The sequence below is a fragment of the Schistocerca piceifrons genome, chromosome 5 (genome assembly GCF_021461385.2).
Source record: "Schistocerca piceifrons isolate TAMUIC-IGC-003096 chromosome 5, iqSchPice1.1, whole genome shotgun sequence".
Lineage (NCBI taxonomy): Eukaryota > Metazoa > Arthropoda > Insecta > Orthoptera > Acrididae > Schistocerca > Schistocerca piceifrons.
The window spans coordinates 12,665,255-12,691,880 of record NC_060142.1 but is presented as its reverse complement, the minus strand read 5'-3'; the positions used below and the strand labels follow the sequence as shown (position 1 = coordinate 12,691,880).

At 43.2% G+C, this 26,626-nt stretch overlaps 1 protein-coding gene across 1 annotated transcript in view; it reads left to right on the top strand.

Annotated features, from left to right (window-relative positions):
• Positions 1–26,626, top strand: part of LOC124798081 (dipeptidase 1-like) — a 200,103-nt gene that overhangs the window by 162,406 nt on the left and 11,071 nt on the right. The window contains exon 10 of the mRNA XM_047261322.1: positions 20,201–20,339. Within this exon, the coding sequence (XP_047117278.1) occupies positions 20,201–20,339 (139 nt within the window). The remainder of the gene's footprint in view (positions 1–20,200; positions 20,340–26,626) is intronic.

Here is a 26,626-nt window from a genome sequence, read left to right as displayed (position 1 = left end):
CTCCTCCTCCTTCGTAGTCACCCCCCTCCCCCCACACACACTGAAGTGAAAAAAATATGGGACTAAGGGAAGAGGAAGGAAAAAGCTAAACAAATGTACTCCTGACATAAAATTTGTTACATTTCTTCCATACAATGCTGCTATGTACAGTGCTTCTGCCTACGATGTTTTTACATTCAATCATTTTACATACAATGCTGTTTATACATTCGCTGTCTGAGCTACTATGGTGGATCACTATATTTCCAGAGAAAAGGGTACATCAAAGTAATCAGAATATGAGTAAGAAGTATGTGATAGTGAACTCAAATTAAAATCTGTAATTACAACATTACTATTATTATCTACAATTTACATTTCACACTCATTTTTCAAAAATTTGTCTTACATTATTAACGTTTTCAGGCATTTACGATAAAATTAGTCATTACAGTCATTATTCTTCAGATAGTAGTGCCCCCATAAATCAGTGCTCACCTCATCGTCAAATATGAAGTGCTAATCATCCTTTACCGAGAGTGCTAATGTGCTTTGCATTGTAGTCGTCAACTGTGTACAGATTCGAACGAATTATATGATGCACAGTCGACTTTTCATTTCCTTTTAGCACGCGTTCCCTCTTCATTTGCTAGTGAGCTTTTCACATCTTTCTCTCTACGCATTACACCTTGCACTCCAGTTATGGGAGCGTACGTTTCCGCTCTCATTCCTACGAATTCAATAATGATCGCCCCTGACAATTCATCTTTCGTTATACAGGAAGGGTACTTGGGATGGCATAAATTTTATCATCAACGTAAACTGAAGTCTCAAACCACCTATGCGCACTGATTTTATTATCGTCATAAATATCCGAGTTGGTTACGTGGTATATTACGCTCTCCATATCTGTGTACCACATTTTTTTTCATTCTTTGATCCATCTTTTTTCCGAAAAATTCAATGACCATATGAAAGCAGCATGTTGGAAATTTCTAAAATAGCCTTTGCTGCTGCTATTCGACTATCAAACACAACATTAAGTGTGGTTAATGCAGTTCCAACCAGATTTTGATTATTTTTCATTTACATTTACAGAGACAAAAGTTATAAATTCAAGTAGTGTGTACTTCAGCTGCTGCATTCGTTTCGTACCTTTCGCCGTGTCGGTTCTGTCATTTACTTTTCTCTTATTTTTGATTGTATACGGTCACATTTACGAAGTGTACTGGTGATCCAATTACTCTGTCCCACTACAGTGTACGAATATTCTCTTATTCTGGATTTCGATCCTTTGAAGGGTGTTGCTGAAGTTTACTTAGAAATACGAAATACACTTTGAACTGTTCTTCCTCTGTCACAACGACAGATCCCCTTTAATTACAACTCGAAATAGTCTAAACCATGAACACAATATTATACACGTAACCTGTGGTCCGTGCATCAATGTTCCATCTTTGTACATCAAAAAATGATTTATTTACACTGCTCAGCTAGAAAAGTATGACAACTGACCTGCCATCGATATGAATCCGTCCGGCCGATAGCAGCGTCACGTGGCGAAGAATGAATACTAGGCAAATACACGCAAGGTGCATGTAGTATCAATGAGCGCGCTGTTCGTGTGTAGAATGGGTAACGCATGCGGTCTGTCTGAATTTGAGCGAGGGCAACTTGTGATGGCCCGGAGGGTCGGCACGAGTATTTTGGAAACTGCGCGACTTGTCGGGTGTTCGAGAAGTGCTGTGGTGTCTTCAACGGGTGGACAAACGAAGATGAAACCACGACCAGACGTCGTGTGGTTGGGCAGCCACGTTGAGGGCTGAGCAGGCTGGTAAAACAGGGCAGGCGGCGAACTACGGCGGAACTAATGCTGGGCAGAGTCCAAGTGTGCCTGAAAACACAGTGCACCGAACACTCCTACCCGTGGGACTCCAAAGTCGACGACCCATCCGTTTGCCAGTGTTAACACCACGACATAGACAACTATGACTCAAGTGAGCACGTGACCATCGGCCCTGCACATTGGAGCAGTGGGAGAGCATAGCACGGTCTGACGAATCCCAACACCTTCTTCATCCTGCCGATGGGAGGGCGCGAATCCGTCGTCTTCCGCGGGAACAACTGCTCGACTCCTGTACTGTGGGACGGAGACAAGCTGGCGGCGGCTCCATTATCCCCTGGGGAACGTTCACGTGGCCATCCGTGGGTCCAGTGGAGCTCGTGCAAGTCACCACGACGGCACAGGGGTACCGTACGCTGGTTGCAGACCTCGTACACCCTTTCGTGACGATCGTGTTTCGCAACAGCAGCTGCGTTTTTCAGCAAGCTTTTGCGCCATCACACAAGGCCAGGAGTGTGATGGAGTGGTTTGAAGGAAGCAGTGATGAGTTATAGTTGATGTGCTCCCCCCCCCCCCCCCCCAACTCGCCAGATCTGAACTCGATCGAGCACGTCTGGAATTTCACCGAACGTGACGTCAGAGATTATGGCAGCCTGCTTGGAATGTGCGGGAATCAGGTGGCCTGTATGTGTGCAGATGTGGTGCGGACGCCACCCAGCGACCTACCAGGGCCTCACTGCTTCCGTGTCACGACGCGTCGTCGCTCTTATCCGTGCCAAAAGTCGACATACCGGCTATTATGTAAGCTGCCGTAATGTTGTGGGTCATCAGTGTATTTCGGGTCCCCACTGACATTGTCGGTGGACCTTTCTTTTTCTCCTAGCCGCCAAGTCGGAGTGTCAAATTACATTTATATTCTTGTACAGCAAATGATTGGCCTCAGCCTGTGACGTCTCGCCGCTGCTCTCTTTGTTTCTGCTCATGCATCCTCTGTACAGACACACATCGTGGTGCACAGTACTTGCTTCTTTTCCTACACTACTTAACGTGTGTAAGCTACCGCGATCATCTTTTGCTAGTACGAATGTTAACAGTGGAGTAGGGTATTTGATAACACGGCTAGCTGAATTATTTCGCTTCAAGACCCAGCTAGAATCTCTCTCTCTCTCGGAAAGCTTATTAATAAAATTAGTCAAGTATCAATCATCACTAATTTGAGATGGCATTAAACTCACTTTCTTTGTACTGTATCTTTAGCAAGAGAAAGCTGCAAAGTAGGGAACATTTGATCTGATGTGTTGGCAGAAGAGCCAACACCGTGTTGCTAGAGCAGGCCGAAATGCACGCGTTTAAGCTCACGCAGACTGGCGTGAGGTCTGGAACAAGGTAAAGTAATTATATTATGAAGAAAAGAACGTAGCTGCTTGAATACTTAACTTTAATCCATAATTGGAGAACATCGCTCTTGATGAAACATTAATTACAATCTCAATATAAACTCGTAATGGCGCCTTCCTAGGTCGTAGCAAATGACGTAGCTGAAGGCTATGCTAACAATCGTCTCGGCAAATGAGAGCGTATTTTGTCAGTGAACCATCGCTAGCAAAGTCGGTTGTACAACTGGGACGAGTGCTAGGACGATTCTCTAGACCTGCCGTGTGGCGGCGCTCGGTCTGTAATCACTGACAGTGGCGACACGCGGGTCCGACGTATACTAACGGACCGCGGCCGATTTAAAGGCTACCACCTAGCAAGTGTGGTGTCTGGCGGTGACACCACATGATCTTCATTGGTTGGTTAATATGACTTTGTCTGTTACTTTTAAAACGTGAAAACCTGCATGAAAGAATTGTATAGGATCATTAAGCCGAACACATGTACGTATTGGACTTCTAACTGCAAACTGGACAGAAACCCATTCAGAATCATCTAATTTAATGCATTTCGCTGCTGGCTGACGCATCATTGCTAATGCAATAGAGTTTCAAAGTCGATGATGATATTCATGAATTTCGGCCTACTGGACTTGGTCTTCGTTGAACAGATACAAGCCGGTCTACGTTCTCCACAGCTCAGTGATCAATTGGCTGTATTTTCGACGGTCACACAGTCTATGATACTGAATGAGGAAAAAAGCATATCTTAGGAAAGATAACGTAGGTGTATTCATAGATATGGGAAGAAACATGTATGACAAATGCGTGAACGATAGACTGCATAAGAGAAAACGATTCGGGAAGAAGAATATTCAGTATGTGGCAGACGATATACTTTTTTCGTGGAGAATTCCCGCATTTGTCGAATTCCATCAATATTACTGACCTGTACAACAAGCCCATGCCTACTACAGTAGTACAAGTTTATATGCCAACTAGCTCTGCAGATGACGAAGAAATTGAACAAATGTATGATGGGATAAAAGAAATTATTCAGGTAGTGAAGGGAGACGAAATTTAATAGTCATGGGTGACTGGAATTCGACAGTAGGAAAAGGGAGAGAAAGAAACATAGTAGGTGAATATGGATTGGGGCTAAGAAATGAAAGAGGAGGCCGTCTGGTAGAATTTTGCAGAGAGCATAACTTATTCATAGCTAACACTTGGTTCAAGAATCATGAAAGAATGTTGTATACATGGAAGAATCCTGGAAATACTGAAAGGTATCAGATAGATTATATAATGGTAAGACACAGATTTAGGAACCAGGTTTTAAATTTTACGACATTTCCAGGGGTAGATGTGGACTCTGACCGCAATCTATTGGTTATGAACTGTAGATTAAAACTGAAGAAATTGCAAAAAGGTGGGAATTTAAGAAGATAGGACCTGGATAAACTGAAAGAACCAGAGGTTGTACAGAGTTTCAGGGAGAGCATAAGGGAAAAATTGACAGGAATGGGGGAAAGAAATACAGTAGAAGACGAATGGATAGCTCTGAGGGATGAAGTAGTGAAGGCAGCAGAGGATCAAGTAGGTAAAAAGACGAGGGCTATTATAAATCCTTGGGTAACGGAAGAAATATTGAATTTAATTGATGAAAGGAGAAAATATTAAAAATGCAGTAAATGAAGCAGGCAAAAAGGAATACAAACGTCTCAAAAATGAGATCGACAGGAAGTGCAAAATGGCTAAGCAGGCATGGCTAGAGGACAAATGTAAGGATGTAGAGGCTTATCTCACTAGGGGTAAGATAGATACAGCCTACAGGAAAATTAAAGAGACCTTTGGTGAAAAGAGAGCCACTTGTATGAATATCAAGAGCTCAGATGGAAACCCAGTTCTAAGCAAAGAGGGGAAAGCAGAAAGGTGGAAGGAGTATATAGAGGGTCTATACAAGGGCGATGTACATGAGGACAATATTATGGAAATGGAAGAGGATGTAGATGAAGATGAAATGGGAGATACGATACTGCGTTAAGAGTTTGACAGAGCACTGAAAGACCTGAGTCGAAACAAGGCCCCTGGAGTAGACAACATTCCATTAGAACTACTGACGGCCTTGGGAGAGCCAGTCCTGACAAAACTCTACCATCTGGTGAGCAAGATCTACGAGACAGGTGAAATACCCTCAGACTTCAAGAAGAATATAATAATTCCAATCCCAAAGAAAGCAGGTGTTGACAGATGTGAAAATTACCGAACAATCAGTTTAATAAGTCACGGCTGCAAAATACTAACGCGAATTCTTTACAGACGAATGGAAAAACTGGTAGAAGCTGACCTCGGGGAAGATCAGTTTGGATTCCGTAGAAATGTTGGAACACGTGAGGCAATACTGACCCTACGACTTATCTTAGAAGGAAGATTAAGGAAAGGCAAACCTATGTTTCTAGCATTTGTAGACTTAGAGAAAGATTTTGACAATGTTGACTGGAATGCTCTCTTTCAAATTCTAATGGTGGCAGGGGTAAAATACAGGGAGCGAAAGGCTATTTACAATTTGTACAGAAACCAGATGGCAGTTATAAGAGTCGAGGGGCATGAAAGGGGAGCAGTGGTTGGGAAGGGAGTGAGACAGGGTTGTAGCCTGTCCCCGATGTTACTCAATCTGTATTTTGAGAAAGCAGTGAAGGAAACAAAAGAAAAATTTGGAGTAGGTATTAAAATTCATGGAGAAGAAATAAAAACTTTGAGGTTCGCCGATGACATTGTAATTCTGTCAGAGACAGCAAAGGACTTGGAAGAGCAGTTGAACGGAATGGACAGTGTTTTGAAAGGAGGATATAAGATGAACATCAACAAAAGCAAAACGAGGATAATGGAATGTAGCCGAATAATGTTGGGTGATGCTGAGGGAATTAGATAAGGAAATCAGACACTTAAAGTAGTAAAGGAGTTTTGCTATTTGGGGAGCAAAATAACTGATGATGGTCGAAGTAGAGAGGATATAAAATGTAGACTGGCAATGGCAAGGAAAGCGTTTCTGAAGAAGAGAAATTAGTTAACATCGAGTATAGATTTAGGTGTCAGGAAGTCATTTCTGAACGTTTTTGTATGGAGTGTAGCCATGTATGGAAGTGAAACATGGACAATAAATAGTTTGGACAAGAAGAGGATAGAAGCTTTTGAAATGTGGTGCTACAGAAGAATGTTGAAGATTAGGTGGGTAGATCACGTAACTAATGAGGAGGTATTGAATAGGGTTGGGGAGAAGAGAAGTTTGTGGCACAACTTGACCAGAAGAAGGGATAGGTTGGTAGGACATGTCCTGAGCCATCAAGGGATCACCAATTTAGTATTGGAGGGCAGCGTGGAGGGTAAAAATCGTAGAGAGAGACCGAGAGATGAATACACTAAGCTGATTCAGAAGGATGTAGATTGCAGTAGGTACTGGGAGATGAAGAAGCTTGCACAGGATAGATTAGCATGGAGAGCTGCATCAAACCAGTCTCAGGACTGAAGACCACAACAACAACAACAACAACTGGTTTGAAAATTATAGAAAAACCATCCATGAGTAATCAGTATGATAAATATTAAATATATAATTAAAATGAAATAAGGAACATGCATTAGGTATCAGGTTGTTAATAGTAAAATACACATTTGTCAGACATGATTTTTAACAGGAGATCACACGATGCTGATAGCTACATTAATGTAACATCAGTGCCTTCAATAAGCAGATGTTCTGCTTTTAAATTCTAGCTGAATAATTCTGAATACCTCTGAGTAATTCTGAACCTTCTCACTTACTGAGCAGCAATAGTGTCCGTGTATGCAGACTGATACAGTTTTGTTTTTAGTTTGGATAAATCTCGACAAGTTGGGACTTATAAAGTGCATCATCAGCGAGTGAATGTATCAGTTTCATATTTCACTGACGCGAGGCTAGTTGAGACTTGCAAGAGATGCATCGTCAGCAAGTTCAAGCTTGTAAGTCCATAAATTTTGTATTATACCATTCCGAGACAAGTTGAGATTTTCAGAAACGCTTTGTCTGCGAGTTTTGGTTTGCTGATGCATCATTGATACGTGTGTTTCATATTAGTCAAACCGAAAGTCAAATGAAATGAAGAGGCTTGTTGAAATATCGCACAACATGCATCGTTATTAGAATTCTCACAGCTTATTCACTAATTTACACTCGAAAGACTTTGAAGAGATAAATTCAAGGATATTTCGCGATTTTTATTTTATAGTGTAATAAAAAGAGAGTTCTCAGGTGTTGGACTCGACTTTATTGCATTTTGTAGTCTCCATGTCGATACGTTTCTGAGTAACAACATTGTGAAATGCCTTTCTACTATGCAAAAGCAAAAGTGATGAATTTTACTTCATCAATGAAGTGCACTCGACTTTGTATCATCTTGTGAAATAACTATTATTATCTCCCACCCTATAAACTGGTTTTAACCTGTTTTGACAAATAATGTTGACTATCACTTCCCCTCTCTCGTCATGTGTTCATGGGCAATGTTAGGGTGTCTGTAGAATGAAAACTAACTTGCTATGCGCATAGTGTAAGTAGTATGAGTCCGCATGATATGCAGGAAGTCTCCTTGAGTCACGTCCGTCAGGAAGTTTTGTTTTTGTGTGCTTCTACATGCGTGTGTGTGTGGGGGGGGGGGGGGGGGGGTGAGTGGGTGTGTGGGTGAGTGGATGGGTGGGCGGGTGGTGCACGCAAATCAGGAGCCAATATTTTTGACTTTAGCATCTGTGAAGGTTACGTAATTTTTTCTGCAGATCTGGACATTTTACGTATCATTATCACACTAGAATGAGGGTAGTTGGATTGTTTTCAGTTTATTTCATTTATTGAAACTACATTCTGTTTACGATAATGGTCTACATATTCTGTTTAGGCTGCCTCATTTTAATAGTATGCAGAGATCGGCTGGAGAGAGGTTGGGAGCGGGAGGGATGAAGGTGAGAAGGGAAAGGGACAAGATTCTGTAATACCCAATCTGGGTCACATGATGACACAAATGTAAACAAAGTGTGCTAGAGTCGGTGCGGCCAATACTACTAGCTACTAAAATAAAAATTAACGCCTGACTCAACTAACAAAAAGTAACAGCTGTGTGGGCAACATAGATAAACTGATGGTATCAGATCATGCATTGGGATCAGGGAACTATCACATTCAATTTTCTAATATTGGAACTTTATTGAAGTCAAATCGTTACTATGCTACTACAGAGAGGCCATAGAAATCAAGCATACAAAAACAACTTCATCAGAGAACTAGAAACGCTGAAAGTTGACAAACCATGGATCTTAGTGCTAAATGAAGTGAACAGCGCCAACTCAGCTGCAGTACGAGCTCTGAAGCTGCCCCCCACACACTGCCGGTTGTCGAGTTACGTTACCTGGCAGCCAGTGCGCGGTTGTTCGGCTTTCCAAGCTTGTTTCTATTCGCGAATCAATTAACGAAGTCTCTTTAGCTTTGAGGAAGTCTCCTGCATTAGTAGACTAGACGCTAGGCCTAGAAATGTGTCTCTGGCCAAGACCTCATGCGTACACTAATACAGTTACCGAAATGTTGACATTTGTTATGGGGCTTACACTTTGTTATCTACCTTCCAGCGCTGCTGATGAAATATCGCATGAAGACTATATTATAAAAATGGTTCAAATCGCTCTAAGCACTATGGAACATAACACCTGAGGTCATCAGTCCACTAGACTTAGAACTACTTAAACCAGACTAACCTAAGGACATCTCACAAATCCATGCCCGAGGCAGGACTCAAAACTGCGACCGTAGCAGACTGTAGCGCCTAGAACCGCTTGGCCACAGTGGCCGGTGACTATATTACAACTTGGCTGCTAACTCGAGAACTTGTAAAACATTATAAAGCGTTCCTATGGACGACAAAGAATAAAACTGTACCGATCCTTAAGTCTCGGCGGGGCTGAGCTGTTGTGGCTTGTGTCCTCTTCTTGTCTAAACTGTTTATTGTCCACGTTTCGTTTCTATACATGGCACCATTCCATACAAATACTTACAGGAAAGGCTTCCTAACACATAAATCTATATTCAATGTTGACGAATTTCTCTTCTTCAGAAACGCTTTGCTTGCTATTGCCAGTCTACATTTTATATCACCTCTACTTCGGCCATCCTCAGTTATTTTGCTGCTCAAATAACAATTCTTATCTATCACTTTCAGAGTCGCGTTTCCTAATATAAATCCCTCAGCTTAACCTCGTTTCATTCGGCTGCATTTCATTATTATTGTTTTGCTTTTACTGCTGTACATGTTTCGTCCTCCTTTCAAGATACTGCCCATTCAGTTCAACTGTTCTTCCGAGTCTTTTGCTGTTTCTGACGGAACTACAGTGTCAACGACAAACCTCAATGTTTTTATTTTTTCTCCCTGAACTTTAAATTTTTCGTAGGTTTCCTTACAGCTTGCTCAATGTGCAGATTGAATAACATTGCTGATAGGGTACAGTCCTGCCTCACTCACTTCTCAAGCACTGCATCCCTTTTATAACCCTCGACTCTTTCAGCTGCCATCTAGTTACTGTACAAGTTGTAAGTCACCTTTCGATCTTTGTATTTTACCCATGCTTCCTTCAGAATTTCAGAGATTATTTCAGTTAACATTACCATAAGATGTCTCTACGTCTACAAACGCTATAAATGTAGGTTGTCTTTCCGTAACCTATCTTCGAAAGATAAGTCGTAGGATCAGTATTGCGTCTTGTGTTCCTAAATTTCTCCGAAATCCAAACTGATTTTCCGTGAGATCGGCTTCTATCAGTTTTTCCATTCTTCTATGAAGAATTCGTATTAGTATTTTGCAGCCGTGACTTATTAAACTGATAGTTCGGTAATATTCACGACTGACAGCACCTGCTTTTTTTGGCATGGGAGTTATTACATTCTTGCTGAAGTCTGAGGGTATTTTGCACGTATCATACATCTTGCGCACCAAATGGGAGAGTTTTGGAGCGGCTGGCTCTCCAAAGGCAGACGGAATGTCATCTACCCCCAGAGGCTTGTTTCAACTTAGGTCTTCCACTGCTCTGTCAAATCCTTCTCGCAATATCACACCTCCCATCTCATCTTTACGTACCTCTTCTTCCATTTGTATAATACTGCTTTTAATTTTCTCTCCCTGGTATATTCACTCTACATACTTCTCAGCTTTCCTTCTTTGGTTAAGACTGGTTTTCCATCTGAGCTCGTGATGTTCATGTAGTTGCTACTCTTTTCTCCTAAGGGCTTTAATTTTCCTGAATGAAGTATCTGTTTTTACCCTAGTGAAATGCATCTAAATCCTTAGATTTCTCCTGTAGCCATTCCTAGTCAGCCATTTTGCTCTTCCTGTCAATCTCGCTTTTGCCTGTTTCATTTCCTCCGTTTTTATATTTTCTCCTTTCATCAACTGACCTTATCCAAGGATTTCTACCAGGCTTTGTCCTTTTGGGTACTTGATCCTTTGCTGCCTTCACTATTTCACCTCTCAAAGCTACCCATTTGTCTTGTACTGTATTCCTTTCCTGTGTTTTAGTCATTCGTTAAACCAGTGCTCCCTCTGAAACCTTAAACAACGACTGGTTTTTCAGCTTTCCCAATTCCCACCTTCTTAATGTCCTACGCTTTTGCAATTTATTTAGTTTTAATCTACAGTCCATAGCTAATAAATTGTGGTCAGAGTCCACTTTTGCTCCTGGAAAGGTCTTACAATTTAAAATCTGATTTTGAAATCTCCGTCTTACCGTTACATAGTTAGTCTGAAACCTTCCTGTGTCTCCAAGTCTCTTTCACATATTTTCAGATATACAATCTTCTTTCATAATTCTTAAACCGGGTGCTAGCAATTATTAAATTACGCTCCGTAGAAAATTCTACCAAGTAGCTTCCTTTTTCATTCCTTTCCCCCAGCCCATAGTCGTATAAACTTGTACAACTGTGGTGGATGTTGGCTTTGTGTCTGTCTTGGCCATGATAATGTGCTCACTATGCTGTTCATAGTAGCTTATCCACAGTCCCATTAGCTTATTAATTGTTAAATCTACTCCTGCATTACACTTCCTTCATTTTGCATTTATAAACTTGTATTCACCTCACCAGAAGTCCTATTCCTCCTACCACTGAACTTCAGTATTTCCCACTACATGCAACTCCAACCTGTCCGTTTCCTTGTTAAATTTTCTAACCTATCTGCGTGATTAAGTGATCTAACATTCCTTGCTCCGATCTGTAGAATGCCAGTTTTGTTTCTCCTGATGACAACATTCTCCGGAGCAACCCCACCAGAGATCCAAATGGGGAACAATTTTACCTCTGGATATTTTACCCCAGAGTATGCCATCAACATTAAAACAGCGCTTCATGCCTCTGGAAAAATTACAGATGTAGTTTCTCCTTCCTTTCAGCTGTTGACAGTACCAGCACACCAAGGCTACTTTGATTGATGCTGCTGAAAAGGGTGCTGCCCCTCTTCAGGAACCACATGTTTGTCTGGCCTCTCAACAGATACCCCTTCATCGTAGTTGCACCTGCGGTATGACTACCTGTATCACTGAGGTATTTAAGCCACCCTTCCAGTGGCAATGTCCATGGATTGTTACATTAAGACATGGTATATTTTACATAGTAATATTTTGTATGAGAGCTAACAGGACACACAAAAGTAATGGGAACGACAGCTATAAAAGAAAGAATTACATTTTACCTTTTTTGTAAACTGGAGAACAGTGTAGGGTGATTTAACTAACTGGGGACAAAGTGCAGGAAATGATCCCTTAGAAGATAAGAAGCAAATATTGACATATGACCAGAAACGCACAGTGTCTGTGCGACAGGGTACTTATTAATTCATCATGTCTGCACAGTACAATACTGTGATGACATCCTATGATAAGAGCACAATTGGACAAGGTGGCTCTATGGACCTCCAAGCATGCTCAAACAGAACACAGCACTGACTGATTCACACATACAAATGATCTGTCCTGCAACTGAGTGGCTTCACAGGAAGTACGGAAGCATTATTCCACGGCCTGCATATCCCAGATGGGCACAGCATACATTACTTCTTTCAGGTCCCCCTAGATGTAGAAATCTAAAGGGTTGACATTCGGCTACAGCCAGGACATGCAACGTGACCAATTCGTCCTATGCATCAGCTGGGATAGATGTTGCCAAGAAGCCTCCATAAGGAAATGTAGAAGTGAGCTTGCACATCATCATTCATTAGGCACATTATCCTTGATAATGCAAAAGGCACATCTTCGAACAAGGACTTCAGAGCCACTCATAGAAAGTGCAGACATGTCTCGCCTGTGAGGCATTATAGGAGATCAGGTCCCACAAAACGGTCGTCAATAACTCCTGGCCACAGTTTGAGACTCAGAAAATGCTGATGACTTGCTGCCACTATACCATGGAGATTCTCCATAGTCTGCAGATGTGTGTAGGGAAGATGAACGATATTGCTCATCATAAAGTTAGCATCATTTGTGAATAGGATGAATGACAGAAGTCCCAGTAACATGGGGCCTGTATGAGGACCAGCGACACTTCTGTCACTGTGGATGCAAGTCCCTGCATGTAAGTGCTACAGATAGTGGCAGTTATCTTGCAGAACCTACCACTAGGCAGTATCGCTTACCCCATGTTGGTGGGCCAACTGCCTGGTGCTGATACTAGAGTCATACTCTATAGCGTTCAACATCTGTTCCACCAAGTCCTGCATACATACCAGGTGCATACATCTCATTGTTACCCAGTCCCATAAATGAACATGCCTAACACAAATGATGAACCACTGCTGAAAACAGTTTATGGCGATGTTGCTGTCAGTGGGGATACTTTTCCCAGTACAGTTACGCTTTTGTTGATGCATTGTGATGTCGGATTGTTCTTCATTGGTATGTTAAGTCGTCATATCTATCAAGAACAATGTCATATCTATGAAGAACAATGCTGCACGGCGTGAAACATGCCCACTTCAAAGTAAGTTTGCAGCAACAGAGAAGAGGAAAGCAATGAATGGGAAAACTGCACAGTACAATTTTGCACAGAGCACAGTTTAATTATAGTCATTACTTGGTTTAAGGATGATGAGATAAGGTTGTGTTTGTCGAAGAGCACTGGAGACACTGGAAGGTTTCAGATAGATTACATAATGGTAACACAAATTTCTAATGTAGATTTTAGACTGCAAAACACTTCCACACGTATGTGGGTTCCGATCATAACCTATTAACTATTAACTGCACATTAAAACGAAAGAGACTGCACAGATATACTTCAACACATATGTGGATTCCGATCATAACCTATTAATTATAAACTGCAAATTAAAACGAAAGAGACTGCACAAATATAGGAAATGAAGGAACTGAGATATGGATAAATTTAAAGTACCACAGGTACTGAGAATTTCAAGGGAAGCATTAGTAAATAACTGATGGAATTAGGGGAAAGAAATACAGTAAATGTCGAATGGGTCAGATCACATGATCAGTGGAAGCAATGTGGAGCTCTTCATTGGAGCACTTAAATTTGATGGAAGGTGTCTGGGGGAACGCAGCACATTGGTAGATGAAACTTCACACAAGATGGTACCAAGATCAGTTCTGTACCGGCACTTTGAGTAAAATAGGCATAAAAATAGCCACAAAAGAATTCAGAGAGGCGCTGCTAGCAGCCTATTATGTCAATGAAGCCCATATGTGATTGTAACAAAGGTGCTCTGCGAACTTAATTTGGAATTTTTGAGTAATAGGTGACACTGTTCTCATGAAACTCTCTTTGAGGAAGACTGTGCCACAGCTCAGCCGCCATCATCATGTATTGCATGCAGGGGTGATGTAAACAATGTAAGAGGCATTAAGGCATATACCATTTGTCTATCAACTCAATCTTCAAATAAAGTTGGATATAAGTCACTCATTTGGTATGAATTACCTTTGCGTACGCACAGTGAACCAACATTGGCAGTGTATGCAGCGAGGAACCAAAATATTATGACCACTTCTCACTGAGCGGCTGAATGCCACCTGCAAGTGGCACAGTAAGGAATATACCTTTGTATGAGTGGAGCAGAGAGGAATGAAGAATCATTACACCCATGATACAGGTCGCAAATTGGGAAAGCCACTGACGTAAGAAACTTTGGCAAGTGGCAGATTGTTATGGTCCATCGCCTATGATCATGAATTTGGAGAGGCCGAGCCTGGTTGGCTGTTCAGGCGCTGTTATCGCGGCAAGTGGTGGAGGACTGTGAAACCGTGGGGAGGTGACAAGGTGTTGGACGTCTAAGGCCCATATCAGAACGTGGAGTTGTCCTCATTGCGAACTAGGATAGGCGGCGATCTGTGCCAGATCTGACAACACGCTATGGTGTTAGTGAAGCCAAGTTTTCAGGACGCATCGCAGTACGCAAGGTAGCGTCCTGCAGCAGACGAACCCTACGTGTTCTCAGGTTGACGACTTCTCTTACGATCAGTGGGCATGGGATCATCGAAAGTGGACCATGGGTGGAAGATTACACACTGCTCGGTTGGATGAGTTAAATTTCTTGTTGCACCAGGTTGAGGGTCGTGTCTGGATACACAGTCATCTAGATAAACAGTTACTTATAGTCAACATTATGTTGCAAGGGGCATTCACCTAGCCTTCCATGGGAGCTATGATATAATGACAGCTGTGGGCTATGTGAACAATATTGCAGATCGCTCATTTCATTGTTTAAATCTTCCCTGGTGGCGACTGCATGTTATAGCAGAATAACTGTCAGTGTCACAAAGACCGATTTGTGCTATAGCTGTTTGAGCAGCATCATAGTGAACTCACGATTTTGACTTCGGCACTAATATTGCCTGATCTGACCCTGATGGAACATATACAAGGTGCTATAAGCCACGAGCTCTTTGCTCCTATTTCACCAATCTGTATTGCGTAACTCATGATGGTCATGTCGTGCCACGTACCTCCAGAAACCACCATGCACCCTGCAGTGGCCTGTGGACTGTGTATGCAGCTGTAGAAGGACTTGTCGAATCCATGTCATCGATGATCACTGCTGTAATCGGTACGAAAACTTCTTAAATAATAGAATCCAGTATGTTGTCCTCAATGGCGAGTGTTCATCAGGGACAAGAGCGCCACAGGGAAGCGTGATAAGACGGCTGTGGTTCTCCATACGCATTTTGGCAGACAGGGTGGGCAGAAGTCTGAGCTAGTTAGATGATGATGCCGTGATGTACGGTAAGGTGTCGATGTTGAGTGACTGTAGGAAGGTACAAGAGGACTCAGAAAAAATTTCCATTTGGTGTGATGGTCGACACCTATCCCTAAGTGTAGGAAAATGTACGTTAATGCGAATGAGTAGGAAAATCATACCAGTAATGTTCGGACACAGTATTAACAGCGTCCAGCTTGACATTATTTTCGTGAAACACTACAGAGAAAAATTAGAGAACCGGTGTATAAAGCTGACTGCCGAACGACTCTGCTGCCTCCAACATACATTGCGCATAAGGACCACGAAGATAAGATAGTAGAAATTAGGGCTCATACGGATGCACAGAGTCAGTCGTTATTCCCTCACCCTATCTGCGAGTGCGACGGGAAAGAAAATGAAAAAGTAGTGGTACAGTGTACCATCCGCACCGCAGAGTATCTGTGTAGATGTAAACGTAGATGTACTGTGTTCTAAAAGTGGACTCACGAGTTTAAACAGGTGGCCATAGTGTTTTCTCTCACAAGTGTATTTAATACAAAGTGGTGCAGTGAAGTGGTTAACTTTGAAATAACTACGAACAAAACGAAGAAATGTTACAAAATTTTACTTGAGATTGAAACATGTCTAGAGCTGGGATAGGGGGTTCTTGGTGTAGTCTGTTACGCTACGGTCTTCAGATATACCCATCAAGAGAGATCACAAACTGAAAGAAGTTAAGACTAAGGCCACCAAGCGATGTCCGTGTTCAATGAAGTTATGCGATCCTTGAACAAACATTTCGCAGCTAACACATAATGCATGGAAATGTGTGAGATGGTTCAATTCTATTGAAATCAGGTACACTGAGTTCCAAGATTTGGAAGTGTATGAAGTCTAGGAGCGAGAATTGTATCTAACAAATTGACATAATGTTCAAATGTCACATCAGCAGTAACATCTCTTTTGTACTCAAAAAACGAACGGCGTGTTACACCGAGCTCGACACTGCGCAGTAAGTAGTATAGTAGGTGCTGTTGGAGAGTGGAGGAGCTGCTCAGGATTCCCTGAAGACCAGTAGCGGATGTGCTGCCCTTTCTCGTCCCCACAAGAGTGGAAAATCGTCTCATTCAACATCCAAATATTCTGAATGGTTTTCGCATCTTCACTGTCTTCAACCAACAATTGTTAACCATTCCGCATGTGTAGAACTCAGCCATTGTGATTGATTCTACGAAGTGCTCCCCCTACTAATGGTACCAGGTATTCACGATACAGGGCTCATTTGTACTGAGATTGCAGTCCACTTGAGGGTGACTACTGGATATTAACACATCGGAAAAGATCATAAAGTTCTCAAAATTATACTGACTTACCGTCTTCTCGGCAGGTAGATGAAGCGTATATTCAGGCTTATGCAGACTTTAAAGTTAGGTATACAAATTTCACAACAGGTATGAGTTATTTCATTCACAACGTTAGTGCCAGTCAAAGGAACAAAACCACCATCGCTAAACTGTGTGCTGAAAACCAATAGCCTACACAAATCAATCCTCATACTTTACAAAATTACTTTCCCTGCACAATGAGCAATACACTTCCTACCCTTCATAATGTGCCTTTCCTCGACTCCACGCTGCCTGCACGCACGCCACTTCTTGGCCGCTGAAACCTGACCTTCGGACCACTGCTACCGACGAAGCTGCAGTCCTGCTGGACAAAGCAGCCACGCGAGCGCCCGGGCTACTGCGCAGTCGCGGCGGCAGCGGCGGCGGCGGCCACGCATCCAGCTCAGTACAAATGGAAGCATGGCCGCCCTGGCCCCCTGTGTCTGCTGCCGTCCGCAGCTCAGGACTGACTGAAACCGCGTCACGTGGCATTAGCAGCCATTGTGTGCCCAAGCGATACTTGTGAAGCGCAGGAAGTGTTGTGTATTTTCGAAGTTTTAAGCAGAATAATACCTCAGTTGCCAACATCTCTGCTGCAGTGACTTTTCCAGCATATGATTTACATTCATAAAGTGTAATGATATATATATATATATATATATATATATATATATATATATATATATATACACACTACTGGCCATTAAAATTGCTACACCACGAAGATGACGTGCTACAGACGCGAAATTTAACCGACAGGAAGAAGATGCTGTGATATGCAAATGATTAGCTTTTTAGAGCATTCACACAAGGTTGGCGCCGGTGGCGACACCTGCAACTTGCTGACATGAGGAAAGTTTCCAACCGATTTCTCATACACAAACAGCAGTTGACTGGCGTTGCCTGGTGAGACGTTGTGGCGATGCCTCGTGTAAGGAGGATAAATGCGTACCATCACGTTACCGACTTTGATAATCGTCGGATGGTAGCCTATCGCGATTGCGGTTTATCGTATCGCGACACCGCTGCTCCTGTTGGTCGAGATCCAATGACTGTTAGCAGAATATGGAATCGGTGGGTTCAAGAGGGTAATACGGAACGCCGTGCTGGATCCCAACGGCCTCGTGACTGCGGTTATCCTTGACGCTGCATCACAGACAGGAGCACCTGCGATGGTGTACTCAACGACGAACCTGGGTGCACGAATGGCAAAACGTCATTTTTTTCTGATGAATCCAGGTTCTGTTTACAGCATCATGATGGTCGCATCCGTCTTTGGCGACATCGCGGTGAACGCACATTAGAAGCGTGTATTCGTCATCGCCATACTGGTGTATCACCTGGCGTGGTGGCATGGGGTGCCATTGGTTACACGTCTCGGTCACCTCTTGTTCGCATTGACGGAACTTTGAACAGTGGATGTTACATTTCACATGTGTTACGACCCGTGGCTCTACCCTTCATTACATCCCTGCGAAACCGTACATTTCAGCAGGATAATGCACGACCGCATGTTGCAGGTCCTGTATGGGCCTTTCTGGATACAGAAAATGTTCGACTGCTGCCCTGGTCAGCACATTCTCCAGATCTCTCACCAACTGAAAACGTCTGGTCAATGGTGGCCGAGCAACTGGCTCATCAGGATACGCCAGTCACTATTCTTGATGAACTGTGGTATCATGTTGAAGCTGCATTGGCAGCTGTACCTCTACACGCTATCCAAGCTTTGTTTGACTCAATGCCCAGGCGTATCAAGGCTGTTATTACGGCCAGAGGTGGTTGTTCCAGGTACTGATTTCTCAGGATCTATGCACGCAAATTGCGTGAAAATGTAATCACATGTCAGTTCTAGTATAATGAGTACCCGTTTATGATCTGCATTTCTTCTTGGTGTAGCAATTTTAATGGTCAGTAGCGTATATTCATAAAGTGATATATCATTTATTTGAAAGTAAAATTAATGTTAATTTGGTGAACAAATCCATCACCAAACCTGGAACGATGTTTCCTTATTGGTAGTGAGAGAAATGATGTTTAGAAGTTCCATGTGATGGTGAGCGCAAGACTGCTGTTTACACCTAACTGAGCTAATTCCATGCTACTGTCAGGAGGATCTTAAGGCCAAGTTTCTTTTATTTTCTTTTTTTTAATTTCAATGTTCGACCACTGCAGCGTAAGTCCTTATACGTTTTCTTGTTTTGGGGTTCATTTTGGTCGCTATGGGAAAGGTTACTGAAACTCAACAAAATAACTGTATTTTTATTCATTTATGGCCTTTTGTCTTTGTCTCCTTCGTACACATCTCTTACTTAGTTTTAGTCCACTTGAAAAAAAAGTCAGAACAGCGAATAGGATGGTTTGTTTAATGGTAATTTAATTACAAAACATAAATCTTAGAGATAAAACTGACAATTTCAGCACATAAAATGAGAAATAGGGAGTGGTACCGCACTAAGTTATCATGACTGGTAAAAAAATGTGACTTCATACACTGTACAGTAAGGTTTAAACTTATATTTACGATGTTCACAATAATAAGTTGTACTTTTTCCACACAATATAATTACAAAAAGAAAAAAAAAAAATTATGCACTATGCAAGTACCGAACGTACGACCTTTCATTAAGTAATCATTAACGTTACCAGGAGACTATTATTTGTCATTGCTGGCGAAACCTGGCCTGTAATGTACATTGTATTAATACGAATAGAGTTGTTACTGTTTCCTACAGCCTACTTTTGATCGTAGGCCTAGCTTTATTCGAACACATTTTAAAAATATTGTATTCTCTTGTACTTTCGTAATCATTCTGCTAACATAGTAGAAAAATCTGCAGAGATAATTTTGGGGATAGATCTGACAAAAATATAAATCAACCGCAATCATATAGGCACGTTTATTAGTTCAATTTACTAAGGTACCGCGCATATATGTTTGAATCCAATGCTTAATGTCGTATAACAAAAGAGACATTGGCCAAATTTTCGTAATACCGACTCCTGCTGATCTTGGACAGAAGCAATTTAACGCTAATTATGAAAACAGGTGTTCGAACTCGATACCGCAACAAGAACTGCGAAGTTTGCTTTTACGTTTAATAAAAGATAGCAGGGAAAAATTATATTTCACGCCCGCCACAACAAATGCTTTTCGACTAATTTAGCTTAAATTTGTTGAGATTTTTTGTTGCTAAATATGCAACACGTTCCGTGTGAAGCCACTGATCAGTTTCAGCAGTGCATTAGACGGCTGAGTGCACTTCTCTAATGCAAACAGCTAAGTGCGCTGGCGCAGTGGGCCACAAACGCCGGCCGCACTTGGCGCGTGCACACAGAGCTTGCGCCACCTCTGTCTGCCCGCAGCACGCCGCGCGGCCTGGACGACGCGTCTGCCTACCCGGCGCTGTTCGCGCACCTGCTGGCCACCGGCCGCTGGTCCGAAGCGGACCTGCGCAAGCTGGCGGGGCTCAACATGCTGCGCGTCATGCGCGCCGCCGAGCAGGTGAGCACTCCTGACGATGCGCGCTCCGGCAGAAACGTCGCGACACCAACATTTGGCGCCGTAGCACTCTTGTACCGTGCAGGTGTCACGTCTGGGCTACGAAGTGAGTTATGTTTACGATAATGATACGGATGTAAAGTTGCGCAAATTTCGTGTAATGTGTGGAACTATACATAGAATACTGGAAAACTGGAAAAAATACAAAAGCTGTACTTTCTAAAACTATAACAGTATAGCGACGTCACTACTTCTTATGGAAGTGAGGGTCGGATAAGGACAAGGAAAGATTTGCAGTTGCAAATACGAACAACCGCCAGCTGTAAAAGGGAATGACAACAATGAGAATTTGTGCCGGACCGGGAGTGGAACCCAGATTCCGCACTTTATGCGAGCAGCCGCCTCAGCTGGTGTGGCTATCCGTGCGAGACCCTCGGCCGAACCGTCGGTCGAAATCCCCCATCGTAACCGGTACTCATACACACATTATGTAATGACTTTGCAGGGGAGGAAATTTTAATTGAAAGTCTCTCCCTGCCATCGGCAGACAAATACGGTACTGCAGTACCTGTTTTGTTGAGAAGAACGGTGTAATGTCCGTTAGGTTGTGACGCAGGAGCGTTGACATGTGGAAGTCTGGGTCCGCCTGATAGTCATTCGTGGATAAACAAAGTGGTTAAGACAACCAGTCGTGTAGAGCAGGAAATCCGGATTCTAGTCCCAATCTGGCGCAAATTCTTGTTTTTGTTATTCCCCTGTAAGTTGACAAGTTTTTCCTGTTCACAACTAGGAATATATTTCAAGTAGTTCATAACGATTGCAGTCACCACAGTGGCTGTTCCTCTGGAAAGTCACGCATTTCCGAAGAAGCAGTGCGTAGTTCTTCTTAGCAACAATCCTGCAGGTGAGATTGTTGACGAGAGTGAAGAGCTACACAAGAAGCGATTTCATTAAAAATCGTAAAGTTTATAATGAGTTGGATGTGCTTGTCATCGGTGAGGAAGCAGCGGAACATGTAGACATACGGAAACCGTGTGTGAACAGAATGAGAGACGAATATCTACTCAAGATAGTCCTGAGGTTCAGTTCAAACGGGCAGAGAAAGCAACAGATTTACTCGTAAGACCACGGAGAGGAGCAATGTGAGGAAAACGGCTCCACTGGAGCTCTTTGGCGTCGCAGGTGGCACTTGTACGTCGGTGCAGGCTGCCTGCCCGTAGCCTTATGGCCTGAGGCGGCTGGAAGCAGCTGTCTGCCACCTGCTGTCTGGACGCCATTGGTGACTCCGCCTCAGTTCTCCGACGCCTGTACGACAGACTAGCTCATCTCGTGGTCACAAGTGAGGATTATGAATTTCAATGGAAAGTGAAGCTTCAAAATGGTTCAAATGGCTCTGAGCGCTATGGGACTTAACATCTGAGGTCATCAGTCCCCTAGAACTTAGAACTACTTAAACCTAACTAACCTAAGGACATCACACACATCCATGCCCTAGGCAGGATTCGAACCTGCGACCGTAGCAGTCCCGCGGTTCGGACTGCAGCGCCTAGAACCGCACTGCCACCGCGGCCGGCAAAGTGAAGCTTCAAATTGTGTCATATTCACTCTTTAACTAAATGTCGTTTGGGTTATTCTTGGCTATAGGTGAGCTCATGTACATTAACAGATTAAAAGGCAGTCAACGTAAAATTATTTTCTTTCTTCAATATTTGTGGTTATAGCTGAATATCAGTTAGAGAAATCAATGGATTTAACTAGGGCTAACTTCTTTACCAGTCCATCAGTAACGTAATGAATAGATCAAATATAGCAAAAATGTTCTGCCATCAGTGATGCAGATAGTTTCTTATTGATTTGACTCTCTTAACAGCGGAAGCTCCCTGTGGAATCGGTGATGAGTGCAAACGTGTAAGTGCAAGAATATCCTGGACAGTGAAGCAGGGTGAAAAACTGTAGTGGAAGACAGAGACTGCAGTACATACGTGAGATAGCTGAGGACGTTTGGTCCAAGTATGACTGTCAGATCAAATGGGTGTGACAGGAGAGGTAGTTGCGGCAACTGCATCAAACCAGTGTGGAACCAAGCCTTCCATCATTCACTAAAATGGCATCACAGTAAAAAGCTAGAGATAATAATGTTTTAAACTGCTGTAGTTGATCACAATTAACAAACGATTCCAGCTGGCGTCTGGAAATGCAGGTGGTGTTGGTGGCGGCCCGGGCGCACGCCCCGCTCCTCCGCTGCTCTCGCAGGTGTCTGTCTGCAGTCAGTGCTGTACGTTTGCTGACAGAATGGGACAACTGCTTTGCAAGTGTCCACAAGCACACCGTGAATAAATTGCCCTACTTGCTAATTGCATCAACGTGAAACGTCCAACATGCGTACCGCTTGTCGTACGACACAAAACACCAGTGGTCGTAAATATATCCAGAGTGAGAGGGGATGGAGAGGGGAGTCATGCCTTGTCGATGGCAGTCTGAGCAACAACGCAGGCAATGTATCTCAACAGGTTTCTGAGTGAAAGTTACAAAGGCAACTCCATGCAAACGATATTTGTGCTGGGGTATCTCGCAAAAGGCCGTGACTCAGGATAACACTTAAAGCGTCATGTCTTTCATGGGCTAAACAACGGAGAAATGGGACAGTATTAGTGGCTGATTGTAGGTGTATAGTGTGGGTCAAAGAGTGGCCGTTTTCCCTGCTTTCCACTGGCGCAAAGCACAGAGTCCACCAATGGCCAAATCAGTAATTTAACTCACAGTGTATGAATTCTGTAGTCCAGGCCAGAAGTGGTTTTCTAATGTTTCAGGTGTTCTTCACATACACAGACAGAAAAAAACCGCAACACTAAAAAAGTAATTAATGTTCAGTAGTGAAATTTCGAGAATACATTTGTCTAGCTAACATACACTCCCGGAAATTGAAATAAGAACACCGTGAATTCATTGTCCCAGGAAGGGGAAACTTTATTGACACATTCCTGGGGTCAGATACATCACATGATCACACTGACAGAACCACAGGCACATACACACAGGCAACAGAGCATGCACAATATCGGCACTAGTACAGTGTATATCCACCTTTCGCAGCAATGCAGGCTGCTATTCTCCCATGGAGACGATCGTAGAGATGCTGGATGTAGTCCTGTGGAACGGCTTGCCATGCCATTTCCACCTGGCGCCTCAGTTGGACCAGCGTTCGTGCCGGACGTGCAGACCGCGTGAGACGACGCTTCATGCAGTCCCAAACATGCTCAATGGGGGACAGATCCGGAGATCTTGCTGGCCAGGGTAGTTGACTTACACCTTCTAGAGCACGTTGGGTGGCACGGGATACATGCGGACGTGCATTGTCCTGTTGGAACAGCAAGTTCCCTTGCCGGTCTAGGAATGGTAGAACGATGGGATCGATGACGGTTTGGATGTACCGTGCACTATTCAGTGTCCCCTCGACGATCACCAGTGGTGTACGGCCAGTGTAGGAGATCGCTCCCCACACCATGATGCCGGGTCTTGGCCCTGTGTGCCTCTGTCGTATGCAGTCCTGATTGTGGCGCTCACCTGCACGGCGCCAAACACGCATACGACCATCATTGGCACCAAGGCAGAAGCGACTCTCATCACTGAAGACGACACGTCTCCATTCGTCCCTCCATTCACGCCTGTAGCGACACCACTGGAGGCGGGCTGCACGATGTTGGGGCGTGAGCGGAAGACGGCCTAACGGTGTGCGGGACCGTAGCCCAGCTTCATGGAGACAGTTGCGAATGGTCCTCGCCGATACCCCAGGAGCAACAGTGTCCCTAATTTGCTGGGAAGTGGCGGTGCGGTCCCCTACGGCACTGCGTAGGATCCTACGGTCTTGGCGTGCATCCGTGCGTCGCTGCGGTCCGGTCCCAGGTCGACGGGCACGTGCACCTTCCGCCGACCACTGGCGACAACATCGATGTACTGTGGAGACCTCACGCCCCTCGTGTTGAGCAATTCGGCGGTACGTCCACCCGGCCTCCCGCATGCCCACTATACGCCCTCGCTCAAAGTCCGTCAACTGCATATACCGTTCACGTCCACGCTGTCGCGGCATGCTACCAGTGTTAAAGACTGCGATGGAGCTCCGTATGCCACGGCAAACTGGCTGACACTGACGGCGGCGGTGCACAAATGCTGCGCAGCTAGCGCCATTCGACGGCCAACACCGCGGTTCCTGGTGTGTCCGCTGTGCCGTGCGTGTGATTATTGCTTGTACAGCCCTCTCGCAGTGTCCGGAGCAAGTATGGTGGGTCTGACACACCGGTGTCAATGTGTTCTTTTTTCCATTTCCAGGAGTGTATTTAAGTGATTCACATTGCAATATCATAGCATTACATAAGCCATTGCAAATGGAGAACCCTGCTACGTTATTAACCGGTGTAACCCCCAGAATGCAAGCATGCAAATGTGCATGCACTGTGTTGGACACGTGCCAGACGTCAGTGCATGAGTTTGAGTTCCATGCCTGTTGCCTTAGTCGGTCAATACAGAGACTGTTAACGCTGTTTTTAGTGGACGCTGGTGTCGTCGGCTGATGATATCCCATATGTGCTCGATTGCAGACAGATCTGGTAAACGAACAGGCCAAGGCGACGTGTCAGCACTCTGTAGAGCATTCTGGGCTACAGCAGCAGTCTATGGGCGGCCGTTATCCTGCTGCACAACACCCCAGTAATTCTGTCCATGAATGCCAGGGCAACTGGCCGAATCACTGCACTGACCTACAATTTTGATATCACAGTGTGTGGGTTGACCACAAGCTGGCTGTTTTTCAAGGAGTTCCTTCCGGAGTGGGGGAGTTGCCATGTATGTAAAAAACAGTATTCCATTTGAGTCCATAGTCGTATCACGGCACTGCACTGAACAGATATTTGAATGTTGTTCAGGGGCAGTTGAATTTAGTGAAACTAAACTTTGAATTCAGGGCATTTCTGCTCAAGCTAGAGAGTTCTTGATTCACTTTATAGGAAGTGAAGTGCCAAAAATTAGTTATATGTGATGACTTCAGTATTAATTTTGTGTATGACAGTGCAAGAAAAAGGATGTTGATAGATCTCCTAAATTCATATGTTCTGATGCAGACTATGTTTTTTCCAACTAGGGTGCAGGGGAATAGTAGCACAGCAATAGAAAATATTTTTATTCATTCTTCATTACTAGATGAGCATTCTGTTCGTAAAAGGGTGAATAGACTTTCAGGTCATGATGCACAAATTTTAGTACTCAAACAAATGTTACGTATAATTACAAACTATGTAGGAAAGTTAATCCAATGGCTATAGAAAGTTTTTTAAACCTCGTCAAGGAAAAGAGTGGCAGGATGTTTATAGTGCCAATAACATAGGTGACAAATATAATGCTTTCCTTAACACATTTCTCATGCTCTTTGAGAGTTACTTCCCATTAGGACTTTCTAAACGGGGTATTATCAGTAAAAGGCAGCCTGGGTGGCTGAATAGTGGGATACGGATATCTTGTAGAACAGAGCAGGAATTATACCAAAATGTTAGAAGTAGTCACAATCATGCTACAGGAGTCCATTACAAACAGTATTTGGAAGCCAAAGAGTATGTGGTATGCAAATAGAATAGCTAATTCATAGGATAAAATTAATACCATACAGGCATTTGTGAAGGAAGTGTCTGGTCAGCAGCACAAGGTCAACAATATAAAGTCAATTCGTAGTAAAAATATTTCTGTTACTGATAAATCAGATATATGTACAATATTTAACAATCATTTTCTGAACATTGCCCGTGAACTAAATAAAAATTTAGTTTCTACAGGAAATCATATAACTTTCTTGGAAAATGCCTTTCCGAGATTGATATCTGAAATACTCTTCTGTGATACAGACAAGAGCGAGATTGAGTCAATAATTAAATCACTGAAGAGTAAGGACTCTCATGGTTATGATGGAGTGTTTAGCAGAATTTACAGTACTGTGCTGCACATGTTAGCCCTATATTTAGCCACATTTGTAATTTTTCCTTTAGGAATGGTCAGTTTTCTGAGCTATTGAAGTAGTAAAGCCGCTTTTTAAAAAGGGAGGAAGGTATAATGTAGATAATTTTAGACCTATTTCTATGCCATCAGTGTTTGCAAAAGTTATTGAAAAAGCTGTGTATGTAAGGATAATTGGTCATTTTATATCACACGATTTGCTATCAAATGTACAGTTCGGCCTTACAAGTCGTTTAACAACTAAAAGTGCTATATTATTTTTTAAATATGAAGTACTGGATGTGTTAAACGAA